This window comes from Varanus komodoensis, unplaced genomic scaffold (genome assembly GCF_004798865.1).
Source record: "Varanus komodoensis strain SLA01 unplaced genomic scaffold, ASM479886v1 scaffold9, whole genome shotgun sequence".
Lineage (NCBI taxonomy): Eukaryota > Metazoa > Chordata > Lepidosauria > Squamata > Varanidae > Varanus > Varanus komodoensis.
In genome coordinates this window covers 23,121,021-23,148,553 of record NW_025336598.1, presented here as the reverse complement: position 1 = coordinate 23,148,553, position 27,533 = coordinate 23,121,021, and the positions used below count along the sequence as shown (strand labels likewise).

The window sequence follows — 27,533 nt, the reverse complement described above, 5'->3', positions numbered from 1 at the left end:
TGTCTCAGATTGGGTAAACGTGCATCAGAAACTTTGGAAACGGTGAGGACAGCTTATGGAAAAGCTGCACTATCCTCTGTACAAGTGTACTGATGACACAAGTTGAGTTCAGCTCAACTTGGATCCTTCATAAGAACAACACACCAAGTCACAGTGCTTTGGCTGTCAGAGAGTTTTTGGCTGAAAAACACATCATGGTGCTTCTCCATCCACCCTACAGCCCCAGCTTGGCTTCTTGGCACTTTTTCATCTTCCCAAAGATGAAGAATGGTTTGAAAGGACACCATTTTGGTAGTGTAGATAACGTCCAAAGAGCCACTACGCAGGCTCTGAATGCCATCCCACTTGAAGACTTCCAGGGATGCTATGAAGAATGGAAAAATCGCTGGGAATATCATGTACACTCCCAAGGTGCATACTTTGAAGGAGACAATGTTCATTTGTAAAAAATTAAAATAATTTTAAAAATATCATTCTCATTACTTTCTGGACACACCTCGTACATTGGCCTGAAAAGCTTTGCAGCAGCAAATAATGACAACAATGAAAATGGAAAGAAACTTATTTATAAATCGTGACAGGTACAGCAATCTGAATTGTCTCAGTTTATGGCTGGGATGGGACAGATGTTCCCCTCTGACATCAAAGAGGACCTTCCTTGGCAGAACATACCTCTGTCTTGATTATCTGTAATCCATGGAAACCACTGAAACCATGGAACCATGGAATAACTCTACCACTGATTCCCCTGACAATAGTGCCTAAAATGAGATGATTCTATGGAAAAAAAAATTAACATTAAAGAAGGAAAACCACAAGGGAAAAGGGGGAGTTACGAATCCATCACAACCAACATTGCTTCTCTGAATCAGCAGACCTCTGGATGCAGCATTGGTTTCATCCTAGATCTTTCCATCTCCAAGTAGATAGAACTGCTCCATTGAAACAGGACAGATAGTGGAACAAAATAATATAAAAACATAGAAACAGAGTGAGTCAGAAGGGGCTTCCTGGGCCATCTAGTCAGACCCCTGGCTCTAGCTGGCTCCACTCATGACATGCCTACCATGTGCATGTCTAGCCTATCCTTGAACACTCTCACTGATGGGGCTTCAACCACCTTCTGTGGAAGCACATTCCATACTCTTGGGGTCCTAACTGTGAGGAAATACTTTCTGGCATCCAAATTGATCCTTGGTTCCTTGAGCTTTTCCCTGTTGAAGCATGTCCTGCCTTTCTCTGAAGGGGAGAATAGGTCTCTACCCACCTCTGTATGACACCCCCTCACGTATCTATATGATACTGCTCTTTCCCTTGTTAAGATATATGCCGTTCATAACCAAAATATTTTCTGTAGAAAAGCCCATGCTAAAAGAGAGTACAAGATGAAAACTGAGATTATTCCAGAACTTTACCTCCATATTCACTGTGTCATGAAAACAGACATCAATTATTATGGGAATCCTAATGGGTACATTGAAGAATTACAGGATGAGAGCATCTATGAACATGGTTCCTACATTTGGGTTGTTATGAAATTGGGTTAATTTAAGATATATAATAATGATGGGGTTGGAATCACGGGGGGGGGGAATTAAATAAGCTTTATGCTTTAAAAAAATAGATACCCCCATGTTGATGACTTTTGCCCATGTCAACATGAGGGAGCATAAGGTATTGTGCCAATCATAGCACATCACCACCAGTATATAAGCTCCATACAGGCAGACCATAACTCAGGTAACAAGGTCATATACATGTAGAGCTCATAAGGGGGAAATCTTGGTGACACAAACTATGCAAAAGGAGCATGGAGCACAAAACAGTCTGGTTTGAAAAAAAAAAATACATGGAAACTTGAGTACGCTGAATATCCACAACACCAAGTCATGATATGATATGAAACATGAATGGGCTCATTTAGATTTAAATAAGAACCTTGTGTTCTCTATTGTTAATTTTCAGTCATTTCAGTGAAAGCTGCCAAATGAATAGATCCATATAACCCCTACAAAGAACCAAAGCAGGAATACATTTCAGTTGTGTGATTTTAAAGATAATGAAGCCAAAGTCCACTTGCAAAGTCAATATATTTGCATTACTTCCTCTTTTTTAGCCCATTGGTTCTTATCAAGGAAATGTAGTTAGCCAAATGCAGTATGAGGACTCCCCCAGCCCCAAGTTTGCAGTCATTTCTCCCCATAAGCCAGGAGATTTCTTCTTGTCTGTTCAGGTTTAGTTTTGATTTCTTGCTTGCTTCTTATGGTTTATATTTTACCCTGCACTTGCAAGACCCTTCACATACTAATCCCTTAGACACGTCACACTATCATAGCCAGTCACAGCTAGTGATAACCATTTAATGTTTGCTTTTTAGTTTTAGGCGTGTACAGCTCTCAGTATTATAGTCATAGAGGGATACATTAGTATTAAGGCAACAAGAAATCAGAGCATAGTTTTTTCACTGTGTCAGGAACATACCTTTCTGAACAATTTACTTTATGTATTGCTGCAATTACTGCTGTACAGGTGCTGTTAAACCGTGTCCAAATTTCAGAAAAATGTTATTTCTTAAAATCATTTAAGATATGCAGGCCATCCAAGGGCCTATGAAAACATTCTAATGGTTTTAAAATTGCTCCAAGTAGTGATTGTCACCATATTATCAAACATGTTACTTTCTCGATATCTCCATAAATGTCCAACAGGAAAACGTTTCTGATGAATAAAACTATTCAGTCTGCATGGTGGGTTTTGTCACATAGCAAGAGCCAAGTGGAGCTTTCAGAAGTGTTGAGATTCAGATCCCAAGTTCAGGGTTTTAACTAGGCAGTCATACCCTTTCTGTGATAGCCCCTTTTATTCCACCTCATTTTCCTCTCTTCCCACTCCAACAGCCTCCCATTGCTACTGAGCCTGCTCTGTCCTCACTGGGCTGATTTCTGCACATTCATTTTGTTTTGTTTTCCTGAAAGTCTTCAGTACTTCTGCCATCCTTGGGGCCACCACAAGCCCTGCCTCCTGTAGGTTATGGGTGCTGTTTTCTGTGCAAACATCTACACTGTTAGTATCTGGGTTTCACATGACACTTTGCAGATCAACATAAACAGATTTTAAGTTCTGTACTCAGAATAACTTACAGTGTGCATTAAAATATGTGTGTTTGGGCAATACAGGCAAAAGGGGAAAATGGCAGAGGCAAAGGTAACAGGCCAGTTGTGAGCAAATTAAGTTACACAAAATCCCTTTTCAGATGTTTGTTACATGTGGATAATGAATGCATGTTGGTGGTGGGTGCGGGCGGAGCAGGGCTGACCTGGTCATATTAATTGGAATGCCTTCTGAAGATCCCCCAAATTCCAACTCTATGAGATATCTATATACAAAAGTAGCATCCTAGTTGCTCTCCTCCCATATTTATCCTTGGATAACTAAGTCCTGAAAAGCAAAAAAGTAAAGCTTTGTTTCTACGCCAAGTAATTTCAAACTACTGTACTGATTCTCTGTAGACCCATGGAGCGATTAGGGGCACAATGACTCAATGGAACATGCTGGGAGATGTGGGACTTTTTGCTGTCTAAACATGCACGGGGTTGTTCTATACATGCATTAGGCACAGCAAGCTTCCATTTCTCAGGTTTATCTCAAGCCAGAATAAGGAAGAGGTAAAAGCTCATTTTTATATTACAGTAACAATGGATATTGTGAAGTTTGTGTACTGTGAAGTCAATGCAACTACCTTTTATCCAAGTGATTCTTGCAAGCAACATTCTGGTAACCACAGTATGATGTTCTCCATATTAGAGACTCCTCTCTTAGAAAAGTCATAGCTTATTATTCCAGTCTTGCCAGTCAGCTATCAGTGAGAAGTCTATGCAGGCCATTCTGATGTACTTCTAGTAACTTGACTTTGGGGAAGAATCTGGTATGTATGTTTTAGTCTGCTTTGGTAAATTTGATGTTTTAATAGAAAGGAGATACGCATTCTAAAATAAACAAATCAGCATCCAGAAGGTGGCAGTGAAGTATAGCAGTACATAATTGCCTTTTCTGAATCAAAACAAAGGAATCTTTAACCACACCAGGCTAGAACTGGGAGGTGGTTTCCTGAGAGGAAAAAATGAGAAGACCTCTGCTTGTGGAAGAGATTTGGGTATCTTTAGTAGCCACTAGGTCTGATCCTCTATGAGCTGAAATGAGCTAAATGTGACCAAGTGCTTACTTGTCTCAGCAAGAGTCTTGTTACCAGACAAATTATTACTATTTTGTCAGGACTTGATCAGGTAGAGCTTCACCTGAAGTAGAGACAGCAGCAAACCCAGTCAGAAACACCATGTGTACACTTTTTATGGAGAAAGTCTTTCATGAAAAATGATTTCCGAGAAAGCATGCACACAATCAGGCGTACAGCTCACGAAAAGGTGTTACACAGCTTTGTCCTATTCTGTCTTATTGTTTCACTTCAGGGAGTGGCGCACAAGGTGAACAGCCCTATTTGTTTTCCGAGTTTATGGTACTCCACAATCGGCAATAAGGAAGAAAGAAGGCCAAAGGCAAAACCAAACGAGAAAAGCAAAGGGTGTGTTTGCTTACACAGCATTCTCAGGCACTATCATTTAAGGCGGGAAGCCCTTTTCTGCAAATTGTAGTCTACAGCAAATTCTCCTCCAAATACGTAAGGATTTAAATTTCTGCAATTCAAAGAAATCTTCCCAGACTTGTTATGAGAGCAGGCTTTCTGTATTAAAAATGTAAAACAGAATGTGAAAACCTCACTGCATATTTACAGCAAAAGAATTTTGCCCTTTGCAAGACTGGGCTCCACGTTTCCTGAGAACAGGCATTAGAGAATAAATAAACGCTTCCCCGCTCTCCTGACAAACTTTCCCTCGCTCTGCCGACGCCGCCTGCTAACTTCTCTCCGGAGCAAGGCTGGCAAGTTTTGAGGTCCTGACTGAAAAAGCTCTCGCTCTTGCATAACTACAAGCCACACTGGGCAATTGGCGGGCTCAGCCCGGAAGGTTTGAGGCAGGCTGAGGCCGAGAAGGAGGCTGCGTGCGGCACCAGGGGGCGGAGAGAAACAAACTGAGCGCCCGTGGCAAGCGAGCCACAAGGCGTGTGCGAGGTCGTGGAGGAAGCCGAAGGTAAGCTAACGCAACATGACGTCCGGATGTTAGGCAAGCCCGCTTTCTCTACTGTAGTCGCCGCTGAGAGCCCCACTACGTGCTGCTTGCCCCCCGCTGGGTTCCAGGGCAACCGTGAAAAGAAGCTCTTGCTAAGACATAGTTTTAGGGCTGAAACCTAAGCACGGTAGACCAAAAAAAAAAAAAAAGTCCCACAGCTTCCAGCCATCCAGGGACGTGCTGGACGTTGCAGGATTTAGGTTTGTGCAAAAATGCCCGGGGGGAAATGGCACCCTTAGAGCAAGGTCCGCTTGGCCTTCAGAAGGCGTGAGGATGAGTCGTGATGAGAGGGACACTCAGGTAACAAGGAAAGGTCTGCAACTCTCAGCATGTCCCAGCCAGCCGTGCTAGGCAATCCTCGACTACTACAGAAAAATTGAAAACAGAAAAAAAGGGATTTTTTTCATATCTAGACTTGCATAGGATTGTGCTTTGTCGACTGTAAAGTAAGTCCCATGGAGTTCACTGAAATCTATTAGCCAGGTAAGCGTGTATGCCATCATAGACTTAGTTTTATGTACTTAACAAGGCTTAACCTAGCTTAATGTTATTTCATAACATGTTATTTAAACGGCTGAATATTATTTTAGAAGTTTTGTCTAGTATCTGGTGACATAGACTAGTCCACCGTGGTTTAGGCTCTGAACAGTGGTTGAGTGGCTACAAGAAATTTTGTTGCTTTTTCTGCAACAAACTAACATGGTAGGGCCCTGAAAATGCTTATTTACCATTTGCCAACACACTTTCCAGGGGAGAAACATTCATAGTCATGCAGTGCAGTGTGGTGTGAAAGGGTGGCTGCAAGAAAGGCTGGTGCATGATCTTTAGACCCATGTGTCGCTGTATCTCAGAACCCTGATAAGGCCAAAATTGCAGAGTTTAAAGATGGCTGAGCACTTCTCACATTCACTTGCAGAAATACTTGTTTCTCAAAATAATTGTGATATAGGTACACCCAGAACCATAGATCAAAATCAATGCTGAATTGAGGGTGGGGATGGTTAAAAATTTTTTTGATCAACACTATGGGTATTTCAGTTACTTCTTGTGGAGGGTCACTGTCAGGCCCTAAAGACCCTAAGCAACTGTGAGGAGGGAACGATTAGCACATAATAAATACCTCATGTAAAAAATCTTTCTGAGTGCTAGAGCACATATGTTGTATGCAAAGGGTTCTAGATTCAATACAGGTGCCTCTCCAATTAAAAAAAAACGAATCTGAGGCAATGAAGCTGGAAAGGAAAGCCACTATCAATAAAAATAGACAATATTAAGCTGTATGAACCAAGGTCTCAGTATTAGACAACTTAATATACCTATATGGTAAAAACAAAAAACACAAAATGGTTAGAATTCATGTTGAAATTTTCCTACCAACATTTTCTTTTTTAGATCACTCATATTTTACTACGTTCAGTTGTGCCATGGCCTCTGTCCCAGCTGATGAGAAAGTTCAGGCCTCCTCAACAGAACAGAAGAGCCAGGTTTGTTTTTCCTGTTATGGTACAGAGATTGATACTTATAATGGGGCAGAAGCTGATTTGAGCTCATCAGTAATACAGTACAGAAATGGAAGGGGGCCTTCTTCCCTAGTCTCTTACTCTTCCCATGTTACAGCAGTGAGAACACAATGAGAAAGAAATGATTTCATTGGTTGTTACTGTAAGAATAGGAGAGAGTATGTATATATTGGAAGGAAAGTGGAAGGAAAGTGTGTGTGTGCACATTCAACATAAAGTTGACGTGGTTGGAGGGTGCCTAAAATCCTAGGAAGACTAAATTGGGCCCAGTTTAGTTCTGTACTAATGGATTTAAAAAAGAAGTTTGGATCTTGCCTTGCACAACCACTGTTTAACAATAAAGCCAGGGAATTATCCATACAGACTATTTATTTATTTATTTAGCATGTATGCCACCTCAGCTATAGGCTGTCTGTATGCCTCACAACTTAGACCCTAGAGGGAGTGAGGGGAACAAAATGTAGCATCTGAACTAAAAATTGATTCTGGGCCTATTTTACATGAGGCATTTATTGTGCTTTTGTGTTTCATTGCCCTCAGTAGCCTGTGGGTGCTTTAGATGGATGTCAGCAACTTCCATTAGGGCCTCTCTCTTGCTTTCTGAACATTTTCATGGCTTCTTAAGAATAGGCATAATGAGCTATTAAATGGATAGCATGCCATTAAATGCTATAAAATGCTAATATATTCTTGCAATGCCACTTTACCATAGCATCACCTTGTGGTTGTGCAGTGGAACATATTGGAAGGCAAACTTTGCGGTGGAGAAAGTATAAAGAATTCTCTAATACTCTTGCAAAGAAAATAGAAGCAGACATTTCCATTGGATTTAAATGGATTAAAAGCCTAATGTAGAGAATCCCACTAGCAGCACTCATAGAAAAGCCATAGTGGATCAGACCAAAGGCCCACGTAGTCCAGTATTCTGTGCACATGGTAGCAACCAGCTGCTCACAGAATCACTCAAGCAGGATGGGCACAAGACTTTCACCTGCCCAAGCCTCTCATCAACTGGTGCATGTAGGCATGTCACCTCTGGTGAAGGAGGTAGCACATAGCCAGCAATGCTAGAGCTTCAGATATTCTCTACTTCCATGACTTGTTTCCTAGATTTGTGGCCATTGCTATTTCCCATGGCAGTGCATTCCATAACTTAACTATATGTTGTGTGAAGTACTTTCACTTGTCTGTCCTACTTTCACTTGTCTGTCCTAAACCTTTGCCCAGTTATATCATCACAGGATATGATGTTAAATGTTGGGGAAAAGTCTGCCTTTCCATGTTCTCCACTCCTTATCACACATCAGCTGTAAATTACAGATTAAAGGGCAAATGTACAGTTTCTGTAGCTTGTAATCTACCCTTTAAAGCTTAATGATGTATTGTAATTTTATTTGGACATTGCAAATAACATTCTGCATAATTTACTTCCACGGATTTACTAAGTACATGCATAATTTTTAATGATCTTGTGTATTATCACAAGGGAGAAGTATTTTCCTCCCCTATATATTTTAATTGTAATGTTTTTTATGCATTTTTAAATTTTGCATATTCCTTTACAAGGTTTCAGACAAGTCTACAAAGTAAAATAAATAATAGATTATAGATGCACTATACTTGAGGGCAGGGATAAAGAGGGGAATATTCGTTCTCTTTTATAATTTACCATGTTGTTCTTATACATCTATCCTTGTTTTTATTTTCAGAGCCTGATGCATTGTCCAATTTCAAATCTTAATAATGAAGAAATTGTAAAGCTCCGTCAGCAATGCAAAGAGGAAAGTTTTTGGTACAGAGGTACATTGCTTTGTTCTTAATATAACTAGAGTTGTGATTGTGGTGGTGGTGGTGGTTCTTGTCTTTGTAACATTTGCTTCATTGTGTAGTAGTTCACTTAAGAGTTACTTTTGTTAGGCCTGCACTGATTATCCTTCTATTTCACAGCTTATGTGTCCAAAGCTTATTGGCTTATCTACCAATAAGATTTATGTAACCCTGAGTAGGGGTGAAATCCACCCTTTATAATGGCCGCATTCAGAGGTAATGATAGAGAATGGTTAAGAGTAAGAGTTTAAGCAATGAACATTTGGCTCACAAACTTTCTTCTCCTCCTCCTGTGAGGAGATGAGAAGCATTTGCTTTCATTTTTGATTAACCACATTTTAGCCATATCTCTGGTCCTGAAAATGTTGACTACAATTCAGTAAGCAGTGGTTCAAGGCAGTTTCATAAATCAAGATTTGAACTTGGCTTTTTTCAATATACTCTTGTTAAAGGTGACTGCCTCTTGTTCCAATTTGGAAGTAACTGATCTGCAGTTAGTCAAAAATGGGACTTAATGTTTAATTACCTTGATGCAACACTGAAAGAAGGGAGTGAAAGAACACACAAGCCTGTTCTTTGTCTAGGCTTATTCTCATAATGATAAACCATGGTTAATTGTTATGTCTGGATGCCATGTTTCAATAGCCATAAGCTGAGATATTTACTAGCCTTTATTCATTCATACAGCTCTTTTCTGCTCCTTTCTCAGTGTTAGCAATCAAACCAGAATCCTCTAATTAACCATAGTTTATGTTTTTGTCCAAACCAGGAAAGTCCAGTTATCAGCTTCAGAATATGCCAGGATATTAAATCAACTTCAGACTATTCTTTAATACTACCTTTAAGGGTCCGGTTGCATTAGGATTCATGCAGATGTTATAATTGTGCCATTATTTGTTTGCAGCTCTTCCTCTCTCTTTGGGAAGTATGCTTGTTACTCAAGGACTACTCGCTAATGGTAAATTGATGTTTTTAACTAAATATTTCCAAAAAACTTTCTAGAACCAGCAGTTATTAACTGCTACAGTTTGATAAATTTTGAAAAAGAAAAGCTCAGCCTAGATGAAATTTAGAAATCTGGAGGTCTAAATATGTGAAATCATCAAACCATTTCACATATTAGGCAGAACCAAATTCAAATTTGCCACTTGCTGCTCCTCTCTGTTATCTTCAGTCATGCCCCCCCCCCCCCCCCATGAGTGTACCTGCATGTTTGCCAGATTCACTGTGCGTTTAGGGCTGGATTTTTACTCTGGGCTCACAGTTCCCCAGCTTTACCACAGCACCAAACCAACCAAGAAGCCACATGTCACTACACTTGCAAAATGGCATCTAGTAAATATATTCTATTTTAGGTGACATGTAACTGATGGAATTCAAATCTTTTTCTAATAACATGTTTCATTCTAGGTGTTTTCAAACCACACCCCAAATTTGGATCCCTCCCAAAATTAGCAGGTAAATCTAAAAACTAGGTAAAACTAAGGCAAAAAAGGAGAATTGTTCAAGATTTAATTAGTGTGATAAATGCTAGTATATTCTTACACTATCTCAAGGCATGTGTGGAATCTTACTTCTGGTTTTATGATAGTATTAAATTAAAGCAGTTTTATAGACATCAAGATTGAAATCATGCTGTTGCTGTGTCTGAGGGAATCTGTGTCTTGGTCGGTGGCTATCAGATTTCTGGCCAGGTTTCCTATAGATCTTTGTTTTCTTCTACTTGTGTTATTGCCAAACAATATTCTGTTGGTGTTTTCTGACTTTGTATACTGTATAATCATGAATCTCTATCATAGGTGGAGTGGAGGCTGAGATTCTTTGGAACTAGAAAGCTGGAAGAACATCCCACAGGATTGCATTCTTAGGAAGTAGTACTTGTCAAACTCATATGACTTGTTCCCTTCCACAATTAAACTTGCTCTACCTTTTCGGTCTTTCAGTAGAGTAACAACCCATTGTTATGGGTGAAGATGCTGAGATCCTCCTAGGCAGCTGTGTGTGCATAACCTACTGCCGTATTCAAGGAACAATAAACTTGGCAATAAACCAAGTCATGGATGAGAAAGGTCTTATTCTGGGCTGACCTGGTGTAGCAATTAGAGTTTGGATTGACACTTGGGATATTCAGGTTCTAGTCTTCATTCAGCCATAAAGCTCACAGTGGGCCACTTACTGATTCAGCCTAACATACCTCAGGGTTGTTGTGGAGGACCCATGTAAGCTGCCCTGGGTTCCTTGCAAGAGGGAAAAAGACAAGATATAAATAATAGCCACCCTCTAAACCACATACCACATCATTAGAATAAAACCACAGCAATTCATGGGCTTCTCTCTTAACAGGTCAGTGTGGGAGGGAAGTGATCTGAGGAATGCCCTTTCAAGTTGACTACCAATGAACATCTTAAATTTGACATTGCAAGATAATTCATTATCTCTTTGCAGTTGCCGGTGTTCTAGGTTATGCTGTTGGAACAATGTCATACATAGGAACATGTCAGAAAAAGTTTACAAATGCTGGTTTTCAAATGTTTGGCCCAGGACAGAAAAGGTGGGTTGAGAATATATGTAACACTTGGCTTTCTTAAAGTGATGAGTTGTCTGATAAAAACAAAAAACTTTAAAGGGAATCAAACTTCCTTGCCTTTTTGATACTTTCAGTGCCAAGATTCAGATAATTTAATCTGGAAGGGAAATCGGTTAGTTTCATAAGTGGCAGCATTTGAACTTCTGCTAGACAGGAGGAAAGTGCTAGATCAGGGATCCTCAAACTTTTTCACCAGGGGGTCAGTTGAAAGGTGCTGGTGCTGAGCGCGGGCCGTAAAGGTGGTGCAGGTGGGGGAGGCGCACGTGGTGAGGGGAGGCGGGGTGGGCACGCGATGCAGCGGCTTGCTTGCTTTGAGATCATTTTCTCTCCAGCAAGTCCAAAACGATCTCCTCCCAAGCAAGCCGCCGCCTCCCGCGTAGGCATGCGTGTGCACGGTGCATTGAAAGCCTCTGAGGCGGGCCGGATAAATGGCCATGGCAGGCCAGATCCAGCCCCCGGGCCATAGTTGAGGACTCATGGGCTAGATAGACTCTCAATAAACAGTGGTTGAGCATTATAAGCAGGCATAAGCCTTGGTTTGCATACTCCCTCTTTTCTTCACACAATACTTTTAAATTTCCATTCTTGCCTTAGTAAGAAATGATATGTCATTTTACTTGAACTTGGAAACCTGTTTTTTGTCCAAGCCAATGTTTGATCCTGATTAGCCAGGAAGCTGTGTTTTGTCAATGCATATGGGGAGTGTATTATCCCAAGTTCCATGCCTGTTTGTACTTGTAGCGCTTAAACCATGTTTTAGCATTTCATCTGAATATGATCTTAGTTGCTATTTTTTCAGATTTCACATTAGGCTAGCTACAGATTGTAAATATTAACTTAAACCTTTTGTGAATAAGGCAGGAGGAGGATAAAAAATACGAATGCCTATTAAGAAACAGTTAGGACTTGAAATATATTTGAAAACTTCAGTCAAAACCGGTGTGTGTTTAGTTTTGTATCAGCATGAGGTTCTCTAAAGACACATACATATTCAACTTGTATTTTCAGATACACTTCTCTGGAATAGTCTATGGTAAAACAATGACCTTTTTTCCTGACTTGCTTCCTATGTTTTTAGGTCATGTCCTCACATTTGCAAAGAATGCAAAGCTAAGTTTGAAACAAGCTCATTAGAGAAATCAGAAACATCTGTTTCATAAAACAGGTATGGATCAAAGTTGCAGTACAATTTTTAATCACATTTGAAATATCTCAGTTCTTTAACACCTTCCCAATAGATAATTGGTATAAACTATAAACTTTACATTTACATCAATCAGTTGGGCATTCTCATAATTTGTGTGTGTCAGAGGATAGCCAAATTCAGATTTCCTAGTGGGTCATGTTTATACACCAATATTTGAGAAATAGCTTGCAATTACATTTTCACATTTCAAAACTATTGCTCTAACAGTAGAGGAAAAATATATCCCTAAAACTAAGGCTGTTTTCACCTCATAATCAAAGGGTTTACAGTACTTTTAGTTTGTGTGTCCCCACTTTTTTTTCCCTTTAAACAAACTGACTTTTCTGTTTCAGATAATACGGGGGTGACCATTTTATCATGGTACTTAAAACTGCAAAATAACCTCACCATTCTACAAAATCTCCTTTCATTTGTTTTGTTTTACTTGATATTTTAAATAAAAGTTTATTTGTGATGCTTTGTTATTGCTATAGATTATGATGCACTGAACTGTAGGTGGAAGCAGTGTCAACAGCACTGCTTTCATGGTTTCAGGTATGGTTTTTCAAATTGCCATTCCAAACATTTATTAAGTAGTGAAGGTACCTATGTGTGCAGTAGTTATACAACACATACTGCAATGGATAAATGGCCCTTCAGTGTATCATCAATGAATATAAATATTTTTAGTGTTTGACTGCTAATAAGAATGTTTTTCCATATGATTGGTGAGGATACTCATATTTTTAAGATGTTGATAGAATGGTAGCCCATTAAGAATCCAATCCATTAGACAACGGAGAAAGCAGCAGCCTTTTAGAAATTGGTCCTACCTGATCATAATCTAGGGGAGCTACATCCAAATAATAGATATCCACACTTAAGAGAAAGCTGTATGTACAAGTGGTACTTCAAATCTACTTAACTTAGACAGCACTTTAAGTTACTGAACAAATGTTTAACAGGAGAAACAGTCTTGACTATCCACAGAATATAGGAACTAGCAAAATATTGGTCGAAATACTAATAATCTAGAAAATTAAATAAATGATGTCCATTTAAAGCATGCCCTTTATAAATGATTGTTTCATATTTTCATTTTATTCTGTCAAACAGAATATGAAGCCCCAGCATAAGTTTATTCTGTATTCCAGGGCTGCCAAATCTTTTTGCATCAGTGGATCATTTGGAATTTTGAGAGTATGTCCTTGGTATACTCAAAAGAATTGCTGGGGGAGATTACCTGTCCATAAAGTGGCTGGCATTTTGCAGAAGGCAAACTGGTGCCACTATAAGAAAAGTAAAGTAGCATTTCACTTTGCAGTATAGCAGCCTCCCACCATAAAATCTGAAAATAAAAATTAAGAATGGCAGCAAGCCATGCAGGCACTCTGGAGATTCTGGCTATTTTTTTCTTAAGTAGTTAGCAGTCAGCATAATTTCCTAGGAAAAGTTTAATAAGAACAGCTACACTAGCAGCATCAGCCTGTGAAGCCTTGAAAATGGACATTTTCCATTATTCTTTCAGCAGTCTTAATTGTCCATACCCCAGAACATACAGGAATTGCAGAATTTCTAGTTGCCTGCGTAAGAAGATGATTTACACGCATACCAAAATGTCTCATGCTATCTGGTCATGGTTGCTAGATAATACTTACAGGGAAGGTGGTATGGTGACCTACAGCAGTTGTTGCTGGTGGTGTGACTGTTCCTATATCAAACCTAGCAAGTGGATGTTTTTGCGTTGGTTTCCCCCAAAGGTCATCACTACCTTTAAAAAAACAAGTCAGTTGTACATCTGACATCAAGAAGTATGTTTCAAACCTCTTCCTTTCAAAATTCTGGATCTGATATTATCCAAAGTGAACTTTGGCACATTTTAAGTATTTATGGACAAAAGATCAGGTTTGAAAAGGCCATCGTTTTTCAATAAAGTAAACCAATTATCCAGTCCACTATAAGAGTTAACCTCTATCCTCACAAAATTTGTCTGTTTTGTTCAAATACAAAATAACTTATATCGATCTCTAACTGGAGATGACCACAAGACTAAACTAGGTACGAGAAAAATGCAAAAGATGAACAAAGTTTAGAATCTCTCAGTCATGGAAGAAACCAAATAATTACATTAATTTCATATAAATGTATAATAGAGAAGAGTGTGAACTTAAAGAGACTATTTAAGCTGCACTGAGGAGTTTGCTCCTGACAGAACACAGGATGGTTGGTAGCATAAAATATGCCACTGAAACTTTTAATGTAAAACTTAATATTCTAATTTACATCCATGGAAGTATATGCATCAGCCTCTAAGGAATATACTCAGAGGAACATCGGAAATTGACATACCAAGTCATGATAATAAGCTCTTTGGTGCTTTTCAATCAAATTCTAACTGGTAGTAGCCCTCTGAAACCTTAAACAGAGGTTCTTCAGAACCTGTCTACCTGTAGCTCTTCAATTAAAGATTAAAGCTTATGCATGCATAGCCCTCACAAGTGTTAAGTTTGTTTCTCTTTCTGAAAACTAACAATTTTGATTTTATATAGATCATAAATAGGGAGCAAGGAACACTTAAGTTTTCATGTTCTTAATGTGTCCTCTTCCTAGGTTTTACTGAGACTACATGTCTGATTAACTGGGTAACAGATTTTTTTTTTTTTTTACGAAGATTATAAAATGAAACAATGTGTATAAAAACACACCATCTTAAGCATTCTCCTTTCTGTCACATTTCACAGGAGTAATGTTTCTACAATGATACCTGCTGGGTTTGTATCATCATCTGAGGAAAAAATATTCTTGCTTCAGAGATATTGATTTAACCCATCTGAAACAATAAGCAGCATATCAATTCTTTATACAGAAAGGCCTACAATTCGCAGCATTCCCCAACCAGCATGTTGGAGCATACTGTGAATTTGTAGGTCTTTTTGTTCGATCTAGACATGCATAGGATTGCACCTATTAGGCTAAACTGCATGATTAATGATTAACATTCTATTCATTTATTCTATACTGCCCATAGCCAAAGCTCCCTGGGTGGTTCACAATATTAAGTCAAATATTAAGTCGCCCATCCAGATTACAACCAGGCCCAGCCCTGCTTACCTTCTGATATTATGCAGGATCAGGCACTTCAGGCTATATAGAAATTTTCTTTCATAATGTCACAGCTCTATGTTTATAAACAATCTGAATAAGTAAATCAGCATTTCTTCCCTTCTTTTCTGCTTTATGTTTCACTAAACTGCTTTCTAAAGTAAAGGGAGGTAATCGTAAGCAACTTTGGATCTCTTCCCTTTCAGCTGCACCACATCTTGCTTAGACAATTATGCAGGCAAATACTACTTCCTTTCTGTGAAACCTTGTTAGTCATGTTTCCTTTTTATTTAATCATGATTTTGACCTAAAAATATAATGATGGGTGCTTAAAAACAGTGATACCTTTCATTACTTAGTTCCTGAAAATAATACATTTTTAGGCTAGTAATCCATACCCACACTGTGCCAAATGAAAAATGAAGGCTTAAATGCTTTTATTGCAATACATGTGTATTCCACAGAGTACAGCTGAACATTCAGATAGCTGACCAACACTTATATAACTTATTTGATTGAAGAGAGGTCTTCAGAAGATAACGATCTTTCACTCTTCCCAAGCATCTCCATACTTGTTGACTTTTCCTATAAAAAGTAGAAGAAAAAAACTTGGCAATCTACAGTGCAGTTACTTAAGACTAGTCCTATGAAGCAACAAACCAACATGTTAACAACAGGGCAAACCTTGCAAGTAAATTAGCACATGACGAAGTGTGGGGCTTGAGCCAACTCAGATAGTTATAATAGTGTAAGTTACCACTGCTATACCTACCATCTCTAGACTGAATGCACCAGTAAGCTGTTTGGATAACCACTGTAAATTTGTATTTCTCATCTTTGTGGTACCTTAATGGCATTCTGCTCAGCGCAAAGTACATATGGGGAACAGTCAACATACAACTGTTTCACTCGAATCTCAAGATGCTGCTGTATTTGGATCACAGAATGTATCTTGCATGGCTGTCCTAAGAGAGCCTTTTGGTTATTGGATGGTACAGATACAAAATAAATAATTTGACAGAGGACTAATGTAAAGATGAAAACACAAGCCAACTTGGGTGGGAATACGGAATGAATGCCATTCCATTCATTCACTATTAACTGTCCTTCCTCAACAGCAAACCAAAAACTCCTATCTTCCAGAATACTATCAATAGTGGGTTATTTCATATTTTTGTGTTATTTCCTAGATTTTTTTTCCTGTGTGAAAATAAAATGCCTGGATATTTAGAAACCGACTTGGCAGTAGCCTTTGCTCTTGTTCTCAGATGGTATATTCTAAAAAATGAAAAGTAATTTCACTTCCTAGCCTACTTGCATTCTTTATTTTCCTGTACTGTATTGTTTCTTATCAGAAAAACAAAGTCTCAAGGTTACTGCCAAGTGCAGTTTCATTCCAGCAGAATGATAAATAAATAAAACAACAATGCTACATCCTTTAGTATTATATTCTGCATTCATAAGCTAATAAACAGCAGCAGCAGCAAAAAGAGAAAGAAAAAAAGACCTCTGTTTAAAATCTAGCTGTAACCCTGCATTGATTTCTTAAGGACCCGTGGGTACATTCAGTTCAACCTCACAGAAGAAATCAACTGTTGCTCCATTAATTTTCTCCTAGAATGGAATACTTAATTTTTTCCTTAGTGTAAAATCTCAGTGCCCAACTTTTTATCCATCCCCTAATTCTTTTCCTATTGAAAAAAACCTCTTGTTTTTTCTTCCTTCATTGTCCAAGTGAACAGTTATTATATTCATCCTGTCTCAACACTCCTTCAAAGAATTATTACTGCTATTGCCTCTCCCTCTGTAGTATTTCGTTTTTGGGGGGAGGGGGTGAACAAAACATTGTTAAATTCATCTTCTTCTCTTGTGTGCCATATATTTTCTCATCTTTTTAAATTGTGCAATTTGTTTCAAGCCTTCCTAAAATATTTTAACCAATAGCATACAAAGTGCAGGTAAGGGATAACAATTGCTAACTGCCATGTCTTTAATACATGGTTTTCTTAATACACCCTGATCTAATCTGTCACATTCGCACTCCTACTACAATTGCTTAGATTCACCATAGGAACAACACAAAGGTAATGGTATCTACATAGCCTCCCTCTTTTCCACTTGTGGATTTGATCTTTCCAGTAAGTAGTTTTATAGCATTTTGACTGAATGCCACACTGATTTTTCAACTCAGCATTATAATTTATGAAACGGTGTCAAACCCACTATTATAGTATTTGCAAGTCATAAGAAAAGCTATGCTGGATCAGACCAAAGACTTTAATTCAACATAGTGGCCAAACAAATGCCTATGGAACATCCACAAACCACACATAGGGCCACTAATACACATTCACATATTTTCCCCAGTACTTAGAGGCATTCTTCCTCCAATACTGTAAATAATATATGGTCATCTTTACTAGTAGGTATACATGGCTTTCTCCATGAATCTGTCTAATCCCTTTTTAACACCATCCAAATTAGCCATCTCTTCTCATAGAAGTGAATTCTATTATTTGAACTAGACAATGTGTCCAGTTTACCTAGCATTCAGCCTGACTGGATAAAGTTATCCTGACTTTGTATACTTTACAGAGCTGATCAGTGCTTTTGTCTATCATTCACACTGACAATCTGAAGCTGATGCACACAAATGTCTATTACCTAATATTACTTCTTAACTCTCAAATGAACCTGTGAGCTCTCTCTATTGAAAAGCATCACATTTGATCCAGCATCTTGAGGTGAAAACTTTCATTTTCATTTTTAACCTTTGTGTACTGTTTAATATATACTTGACACTGATGTTGCCATCATCCAATGATAAACGTGCATCTATTAATTTGTCCTTGAAAGAACAGCAATCTATGGAATGAACACCTCTTGGTAGAATACAATTTATGATTTCCTCCTAATTTGGCCAACAATTTCTTGCAGAGTTTTAATGAAATCTGTTTATCCTGTATATCAGCAATCACTATCTTATTTTCGTCCAATTTATATATAGCACAGTGTACTATATATACTATGCAGGCATTCAGTTTCCTCATGTGAGGACTAACAGTGCATAAAAGCCCCACCCCCAAAGTCTTCATCCCCCCCAAGTCCTTAAACATCCTGTGATGAGCATGGAGATACGAAAGGAGGTAGGGTTCTACTTCATATTCACGTGGGCATGAGTAGAACCCCTGCTTCAGACCTTTCCCCTCAACATGGATGGACATGGAATAACTGGGGTCATTGAGACAAGGGTTGCATGTATATCCACATTCCCTCCCCACTTTTAGCTCTCATGTAGACACCTGCATAGGTGTATTATCTGTACGTTCTCTTTATCTGTCATGGAAGAAAGCCTATGATTACTTAATAAGGCTAAATATATGAAAAATCAGTTCGTAAGTTTTTTCAGATATGGATCTTTACACCTTGTTTACCAAAAACAGGCATTTCATTTTCACTTGATGAAAATTAACTGCTCTACTATGCCCAGTAAATATCAGACCTTGCTTCATCCTATCAGTCATGGATGTTTAATTCTGCTTGCTCTTTTTTTAGTGGAGCTTGGCCAAGATAGAATGAAGCAGAAAGAAGCAACACTGAACAAACAGAAGACCAGAATTCATGGTCCTGGATTCCCATACTTAATCTCACAATCTGACATGGCTGGAGGCCATAAGGAAGACCCATTTAAAGGCATTTCTTCTAACAGGCAAAAAAGGAATGCATGCCAAGTATATACAGTATATATAAATAGATACAATGCCCAATAGTCAGAATGAAAAAGTGTAAATAATACATTATTTAGTTGTAAGTCAATATGGTTACAGGACAGATTTGTATCACTCTTAAGACACATTTGTAACAACAATGAGAAGCTTGATTTAAATCAGACTTTTTCTTTTTGCTGATTAAATCATTATTAAAATCATTTACTTAAGCCACCTTGATTTGAATCAATCCACCCTTGATAATATTCTTGAAATCAAAATAGGTTCAATATTTGCCACACAGAGTTCTAATAAAAATATATAATACTATTCTACAACAAGTTTTAATACAGTTCCTCCCAACAAAGAGAAACAATGTACATAAAAATGACGAAAACTTCTGCTTCACAAATTGTGTAGTCCTTAACAGTACTGAGTCTCTAGTAGAAAGACATGAAACTCTGCCCTTGACATAACTACTGCAGACAACATTACCAAATACTTCAACTATTTAATAATTTACCTTGAGATGACTTTGATGGAAGGCCTGACTTTTGCATTATTCCTGCCTCATACATCTCTCTATTTCTGCGCCTGAGTTCTTCATATGTGATTCCTCTCTTTTTTGGAACTTCTTCAGAAGATGGTTCAGATTCTTAAGACAACAAAAGAGGTCACACTCAAAATAAATGAACAGATAACACTATACATGGATGGAATATGTCTTTTCAAAGATACTACGTTCATTTTTGAGCAACTGTCCTGACTGCAACAAGTGGCTCTGACTTTTGTAGAAGAAAAGTGATTGAAGGTACAGTTCCTGCAGACTCAACTAGTATAGCTGCTTAAGATTTTAGCAGCATTATATATACTCCATAAATTTCAACACCAAATGCATATGTCAAATCAGCTTCCATATAATTGTCAATGGTCGAGACAGTGAAATTAACCATAAGTTAGATATTGTCAAACAGTACAGTTTTCACAGTACTTGTGACTGGGACAGGTTAGTAAACAAAAGTAACTGGAGTCTGGCTTTATTATTCATTTGTAAACAACTAAGGCTAAGAACCTTTGCACTTCCCACAAGATGTTGGACTATAGTTCTCATTACGCTTGGCCACTAGCTATGCTAGCTAGGAGTCAGCAGAGCTGGAATGCAATCACATCTGGAGGGCCACAGGTACCCACACATACTGTGCAGAAATGATGCCTGGGGCCATACTGACATTGCATAACTTGACATAAGGGAAACCCAAGTCCATGATCAAGATTTCTGCATCATGAGCATGCCTACTTCACAAAAACTGCCACTGCAAGTTCTATGAATGTTTGTCCAACATTACAGTGCTCAGATGAATATATCATTTGTCTCTGAGAGTGTCTGCACAAATGACATGCACATAAACCTTCTGATGTAAGATTTGTAAATTCAGATAAAAGAATGGATGTCACATAGTTGAAATGGCCAATGACAAGTAAACCCAACCTGGTTCCCTCAAGATAATGTGGTTTACAACTCCCATAATTACTGGTCACTGGCCATGCTGGCTAGTACAGATGGGGAGGATTGAATTAACATGTAAGAAACTGCTCTTCAGTTCAATTCTGAGTCCTTATTAGAACATATAACAGACTGGATATAAGATACAATGATACAGTTTCTCCACATATCAGTATGCTATAATCTAGAAGGCAGGACCCTTTAAAGGAATACTTGGGGAGTATTTTTTAATTACACTAGAGCCAATGAAGATGTAATGCTGCTGATTACTTACTCAAGGTTGAGTATGATTAAGTACTAGTCATTAGAAGGCATTTCAAAGTGATACTACAGTTTGTAATATCAACAGTGCAATACTTTTGACAACATAATGGCAATGTGTGCCATTAAACACAACAGATGAACAAAAATGCTCTTAATACTCCAAATATATATGCCAATACAGTTGTTTAGGAGATATATATCACAAGGGAACAGAACTCCATCTTCCACATGTAACACAGCAGTGGGAGGGCATTCAAGGTGGAAACTAGAAGGCAGCAGGGTGTGTATAAATCCTCCCACACACGAATTCCTGGCTAGTTTCCAAGGCTAGAAGAAGCCCACTTGCCAGGAGAACAGACAAGGCAAAGGAATCGACTGCAAAGAATAGGCAGGAATAAAAAAAATTAAGTGTCCACCTTGTGCTTGGCAATCCTCCCTGAAAATCTGCCCCCCCATGTGCATTCACATTAATGGGCAGAAATACGTACTTGGGAATGCAGATCTCTGAGTGTAACATACAACTTTATGCTAATACTGTCTTAAAGCTGAGATATTCACACCTCCGAGCCTGATGAATGCTAAATTAATGTATACATTCCCTATTCACTGGGGGCAGGGGGAATCATTCACTGTATTATAAAGTTCAAGACAAACTCTACCTTGAGGCACACTATCTGTTATTCCAGTAGGACTAGATTCATTCATAGAAGAACTAAATGGGACTGGTTCATATTTGGAGTTCAAGTCTGCCATTTCATAATTATCAGCAGGGTAATTGGAAGACCATGATGGTTCTGCTACTGATGCTGGAGCACTTTCTGAAGGTGATGGCACCTTTGAAAATCCTGATTGCTGGGAGTTATATCTGAAGAGAAAGACACATGTTAGTTAATAAAAAGCAATTTTACAAAATATTTGAACTTCTCTTTTTTCTATGTTAATTTATAATTATATTATGCAGCAAACAGATATTTTAGTTGGGACCAACCATTTTTGGTTACATGAACCAATTATACAAAAGAATAAAAAGAGTGAAAAGAGGTAAGCAAACTGGAGGAGGGTGTGAGATAGAGCTACAGTGGAAGGAAATGGAGATAGGAAAGATGCTCTGAGAGGGCAGAGCAGAGGGGTTTGCTTCAAGATTAGAACAGGTGGATACCTTAATTTAGCTAAAGGTTCAGAAATAAAAAAGATGATTCTGTAACTTCTGCCCCATTTTTTTAATTAAAGGGTTTCCCCCTTTTCCAGAAGTATTTAAAGCTCAACCATAGACCTTTAATAATTGTTTAGCATGCAATGTTGTCCTTCTGATTAAAAAAGCTTCAAGTTATAATGGTGAAGCAACTTTAGATAGATTGCCTATATTTATAGCTAAGAAAATCATTTTATTTTGTTTTTCATTATAAAATAAACCTGAAGTGGGATATGAAACCAGTAAGACACAATACAGTTACACAGTATTGACCCATAAAACAAACAAACAAAAACCAGTGGAGAACAGAAAGGTAAGTTTATAAGATAGAGCAAAACTGATGCCAGCAAAAGTCCAGATAAAGGCCAGTCTCCATCTGGCATTGAAAACTTTTACTCGATGCCACCCTTAAATGAATGGGGAGCTTCACAGTTCAGTTGCCTATATAAAGAACACTTTTTTCAAGATGCCATGTATTGAACCCCAGGTAAATGCAGTGTTGTCAAAAGACCATCCCTGCTGGTTTTCCACTGAACTTGCCCTGGTAATTTATTGGGTGCCAGTGCAACTCTTTCAGAACCGGTGTAACATGACAAATTCAGCAGCCTAAGCACAGCATTTTGCATGTGTTTCAGATTCTAGGCCAGCCTCAAAGGCAATCCTAAATGAAGCACATGGCAATAGTTCAACTTACCAATGGGTGGTACCAAGGTTACCAATGGATGGGTCAGCATGGCCAGACTAGGAAGAGCAATAGCTGGCAAACTAACGGAAATTCAAAAAATGCATTCATCATGGAGGTCACTTTTGTCTTCAATGACAGTGATGGATGGAGGAACATCCCAAAGCAACACGCTTGTACACTCAGAGGGAATGTAACCCAATTCTGTACAGGCAACTTCCTTAATTTCCAGATACAGAAAACATCTTTCCACAGTGGCTTCATCTTGACATGATTCAGTGTATTGGTCCTCCTCCAATCCACCACTGCATCCAGAAATTGGTCCAGAGCCTGCACAGCCCCCTCCTGACTCAGAAAAACAGAACTGGGTATCAGCAGCATACTGATGGCACTTTACTCCAAATCTTCCAAAGGCTCTATACATCTTTATAGATACTGAAAACATTGCAGACAGAACAGAATCCTGCAGGACCCCACAGCTGAAGTGCAGTGGGACTATGGTCTTCCAGTGCTATCCAGGGGATATTACCCCACAGACAGGAATGAAACCATTGTAGTACGCTGTCACCTGACTCCCAACCTGCCATGCTCAGGTCACTTCCCTTTTTCCTTCCCTTTCAGTAGACCCAAACCTTAGAAGCGCAGAGCTTTCATCAACACTTAAGTGGTTATAGCACATTAGCAATCTCTTTGAGATGTGGAAGGAGCATCTGCCCATGTAAAAAGTTGAATTCAAACTCCCCCCCCCCCGTCCCTCCCTTTCAGTAAAGCGTCTGGATCTACTCTCAGAGAACCTCCAGCTGCTTGTGGGCGGGACAGTGGGAACTCTGGAGACATCATAATTGGTCTGCTCATTTAACCTGCCATTTCCTGTCCAGACCAAGGAGCACTTCCTTCATCTGCTCCCACTCCAACCCTGAAAAGCTTTCCTTCCTTTCCGAAGTGAGCAGATTCTCATGTTCTGTTGGAGAGACTTTACTAGGTAAACTTGAAATTGTCAACCAGTCCCCCCATTGTTCTACCATGTCCTTCTCAGAACCAGACAACTCTGTCTGAACAGACTGTAATGTCCAAGAGGCAGGCTCTCTTTTCACACAACTGACAGAACTGGTAAAACCATGGGTCAACAGTATCAAATGTCACCAAGATGAAAGAGAAACAGCAGGCTTGCCCTTTCTTGGTCCCTCTTCTGATAAAGTTAATTTGTCAGAGTGACTAAGATGATTCAGAGTGATTCAGTCCACAAAGCAGGTTTGAACTAGGAAAGTTCTAAGTAATCCATTTCTTCCTAGAGCCTCTGAAGCTGCACAGCCACCACCTTCTCAAGCATCTTCCTTGAGCAACAAGGCAGTAGGTGTTAACAATCTCAAGCTTCAGTGGGGGTATCTTGGGAAGCAGCCATACCACAGCCTCCTTGAAATTATCAAGCACACTACCCCACCACAGAGCGAAGACTTTACCACATACTGGATCCACCTGCTCTGTTCCCTCCAGCTAATTCAAATTAACCATGATGGAAGAGGATCAATATTGCAAGCAGATGCTTCAAATGCCTCATCCACATCACTGGACCTCAAAATCTGAATCTGAGCCCACAAAATTTTATCAGATGAAGCACTAGAGACCTCATTTGGTCTTGCATAGGATGAATCACCAGTTGGAATTAAGATTGCTGGGAGAAATATCAACAACCTCAGATATGCAGATGATACCACTCTCATGGCAGAAAGCGAAGAGGAACTAAAGAGCCTCTTGATGTGGGTGAAGGAGGAGAGCGCAAAAATTGGCTTGAAACTCAACATTAAGAAAACTAAGATCATGGCATCCGGTCCACTCACTTCCTGGCAAATAGATGGGGAAGAAATGGAGGTAGTGATAGATTTTATTTTCCTAGGCTCCCAAGATCACCGCAGATGGGGACTGCAGCCAAGAAATTAAAAGACGCTTGCTCCTGGGGAGGAAAGCTATGGCAAATCTAGACAGCATACTAAAAAGCAGAGACATCACCCTGCCAACAAAAGTGTGTATAGTCAAGGCTATAGTTTTCCCAGTTGCAATGTATGGCTGTGAAAGCTGGACCATAAGGAAGGCTGAGTGCCGAAGGACTGAGGCCTCTGAACTGTGGTGCTGGAGGAGACTCCTGCAAGTCCCTTGGACCGCAAGGCGATCAAACCGGTCAGTCCTAGAGGAGATCAGCCCTGACTGCTCTTTAGAAGGCCAGATCCTGAAGATGAAACTCAAATACTTTGGCAACCTAATGAGAAGGAAGGACTCCCTGGAGAAGAGTCTAATGCTGGGAACAATAGATGGCAAAAGGAGAAGGGGATGGCAGAGGATGAGGTGGCTAGATGGAGTCACTGAAGCAGTTGGTGTGAGCTTAAGTGGACTCCGGGGGATGGCGGAGGACAGGAAGGCCTGGAGGAATGTTGTCCATGGGGTCGCAATGGGTTGGACACGACTTCGAGACTAACAACAAGAGGATGTGGCATCCAAATATATGCATATACCTCAAGATGCATCACTGACAAGTCAGCATGACCACACACATAAATAAGATGTTTATAAATGTATCTTCTATAAATCATATATTCTTCTGCACAATAAGCACCTAGCAGCAGCTACTCTGGAAGCTGTGCAGAACAAGTAAGGTTTGAGAAATTACACTGCACTTTTAAAAGTATTTGAAATGATTTCTTGAATAAAATACTGTTTCCATAGAAGCTTTTCATATTTCTCTTACCATATGAAATTGCATTGACACAAGCTCAAAAGCACTATTTCTAATCTATTTCTTTTAGAAAGCAGTTTGCAATTACATAGACAATGTCCTGTGAAGAGTCAAACTGGCATACTTGAGGCAGGATTCAGCAATCAATTTAATTCACTATCTCATCCCTATATTACCTGTCCTACCCTACACCCTTTCCTTTGTCCTGAACTCCCACTCCACTTACCAGCTACCTTTTACACCTGCTAACACACTTTCAGCTTCTATGAAAGCCTGTATCTTAGCAAAATATATCCCCTTCACATTGCTAAGCTAGCTTGAAGAGTCTAATATCACAAAACCTACCTCTTCCACAAGATGAGCTAGAAAAGCTGTCTTGACTAAAACCTCCATATCCCACAGCCGCACCACAAGATCAGAGAAATTTCCAGCTGCAGTCCCTATCACTGGAACTCTTTCCATTGATAGACTTCACTAAAGTCAGAGTCTGAAAAAGTCTAGGAAAAGTAAGGGGTTTTTTGGGTCTGACTTTTCAAAATAATAACCATTATGAAGCAGATACTTTTAATTAACATAGTACACAATATTCATTTTGTTGGTTTACTGAATTCATTGTCGTCAGTGCTTAGCTCTCAGAACAGAGAAGGGTCAGAATTCCAAATGGGACTGCTTAATTTATTCAGAGTTTAGAATTTTCCAATTCTGTCCTCATAGCAAGTGATCTCCATGTGGTCTGTAATGTTTGAAAAGCACTTGTGGAGTAAAGACTCCACTAGCACACTGTGAAGCTTCATGCCATGCTCTCAATGCTACTAGTGGTACCTTGGAGTCAAGGCAGGTAAACCACCACAGAAGCATATAAATGAGATAGTTGCCAGACTGCAAACAGCAACATCTGCTGTGTACAGCCAGCAACAGAAAAAGTGAATCAGAATTTTTTTGAGCACAGAACATATAGGTCTCAATATTCAAAATCATACTTATTTTCAAGTCTGTGTGTTGGGATAAGGTATATGATTTCATTTTCTCCTCTGAGTAGCTTGCTACTGTTTAATACAGACTATGTTCGTACGTAATAATAAAACACTTTACTTGGCCTCTCCAAGAGCAGGGCAACATGTATTTCAGGATTACACTGTGAAAGCACATCTTGAGAATCTCAACTTTGAATTTTAAGTAGCAAGTTTTTTGCCCTTTTGAATAAAATAGTGGGCTAAGTAAAGTACATGGACAAAAGCTCCAAAGCTTGGTGCTTACATATGTTATCCAAGAGGATTTTCAGATATTAGCAAATACAGTTTCAGTGCTTAGCATTTGTCACTGCCACTCCTCCATGTCTACCAGAATTGTATGTGTATGTTGTAGGATTCAGACTTTCTCAGGACAAAATTTGAGTTGTCTGAAAATAGACTTGATTTACAAAATGCACAACAGTCCTGGCTAAGTATATTCCACAGTGAACTACAAGAAGGTTTTGTAACTCATTTTCCTACAGGAAGACAAAGGACTTACCAAATTAAAGTCACACCTCCTTAGAGGAATGATACAATATAAATAAATGGTTCAAACAAGGAATTAAAAATCTCTTCTCTCAGAGCCTCAACAATACTCCTTCTACCTCTTCTTAGCCTGGAGGACCATAAAGTTTATACTTAGTGTTAACTCCCAACCTGTTCTGCTAAATCACATTGTGCCAAAAACAATTCCACTGTCCAAGTTCTCTTCATCAATTGCACTGTCCAAGCTCTCTTCATCTCTCCTTGAATCATTTAATGTTAAACTCACTTTTTCTGATTATATTTTGCTATGTATATATGATCTTGATACATAAATAGATAGATGGACAGTGGAGTGATTTTCTAGGAAAGCCTAGGTTCCTTGGGAACTAATTGAAATAGTGGTGGCAGAAGGCAAGCTTGCTAGTCTTTTCCTGAAACAGGGATGCACTAGATGCACTCTAAGACAGAATTTAAATTTTTCAAGAACACTGGTGTCTTATCCTAAGAGTTAGATGGTCCATCTATGCTAAAAGTATGCTTCAAAAACCACTA

At 39.0% G+C, this 27,533-nt stretch overlaps 2 protein-coding genes across 10 annotated transcripts in view; one reads left to right on the top strand and one right to left on the bottom strand.

Moving 5' to 3' along the window:
- Positions 1-3,905: 3,905 nt before the first annotated feature.
- OCIAD2 (OCIA domain containing 2) lies at positions 3,906-19,272 on the top strand. Of its 4 annotated transcripts, XM_044418058.1 has the most exons (8): positions 3,906-5,144; positions 6,576-6,667; positions 8,413-8,503; positions 9,435-9,488; positions 9,941-9,988; positions 10,976-11,081; positions 12,196-12,282; positions 12,657-12,743. In XM_044418058.1, the coding sequence occupies exons 2-7, from the start codon at positions 6,608-6,610 to the stop codon at positions 12,275-12,277; spliced, it is 441 nt and encodes a 146-aa protein (XP_044273993.1). In that variant the 5' UTR covers positions 3,906-5,144; positions 6,576-6,607; the 3' UTR covers positions 12,278-12,282; positions 12,657-12,743. The 4 variants fall into 4 exon arrangements, with proteins under 4 accessions (XP_044273993.1, XP_044273992.1, XP_044273991.1 ...); XM_044418057.1 differs by lacking the exon at positions 12,657-12,743 and adding an exon at positions 18,961-19,272 and having other exon boundaries at positions 3,906-6,667; XM_044418056.1 differs by having other exon boundaries at positions 3,906-6,667.
- The window catches only part of OCIAD1 (OCIA domain containing 1), a 33,894-nt gene continuing 22,186 nt past the window's right edge, over positions 15,826-27,533 (bottom strand). For all 6 annotated transcript variants that reach the window (XM_044418050.1, XM_044418054.1, XM_044418049.1 and 3 more), the window contains 3 exons: positions 21,540-21,745; positions 19,636-19,767; positions 15,826-15,990 (listed from right to left, as the gene is read on the bottom strand). In XM_044418050.1, coding sequence (XP_044273985.1) covers positions 15,953-15,990; positions 19,636-19,767; positions 21,540-21,745 — 376 coding nt within the window. In that variant the 3' untranslated portion in view covers positions 15,826-15,952. The remainder of the gene's footprint in view (positions 15,991-19,635; positions 19,768-21,539; positions 21,746-27,533) is intronic.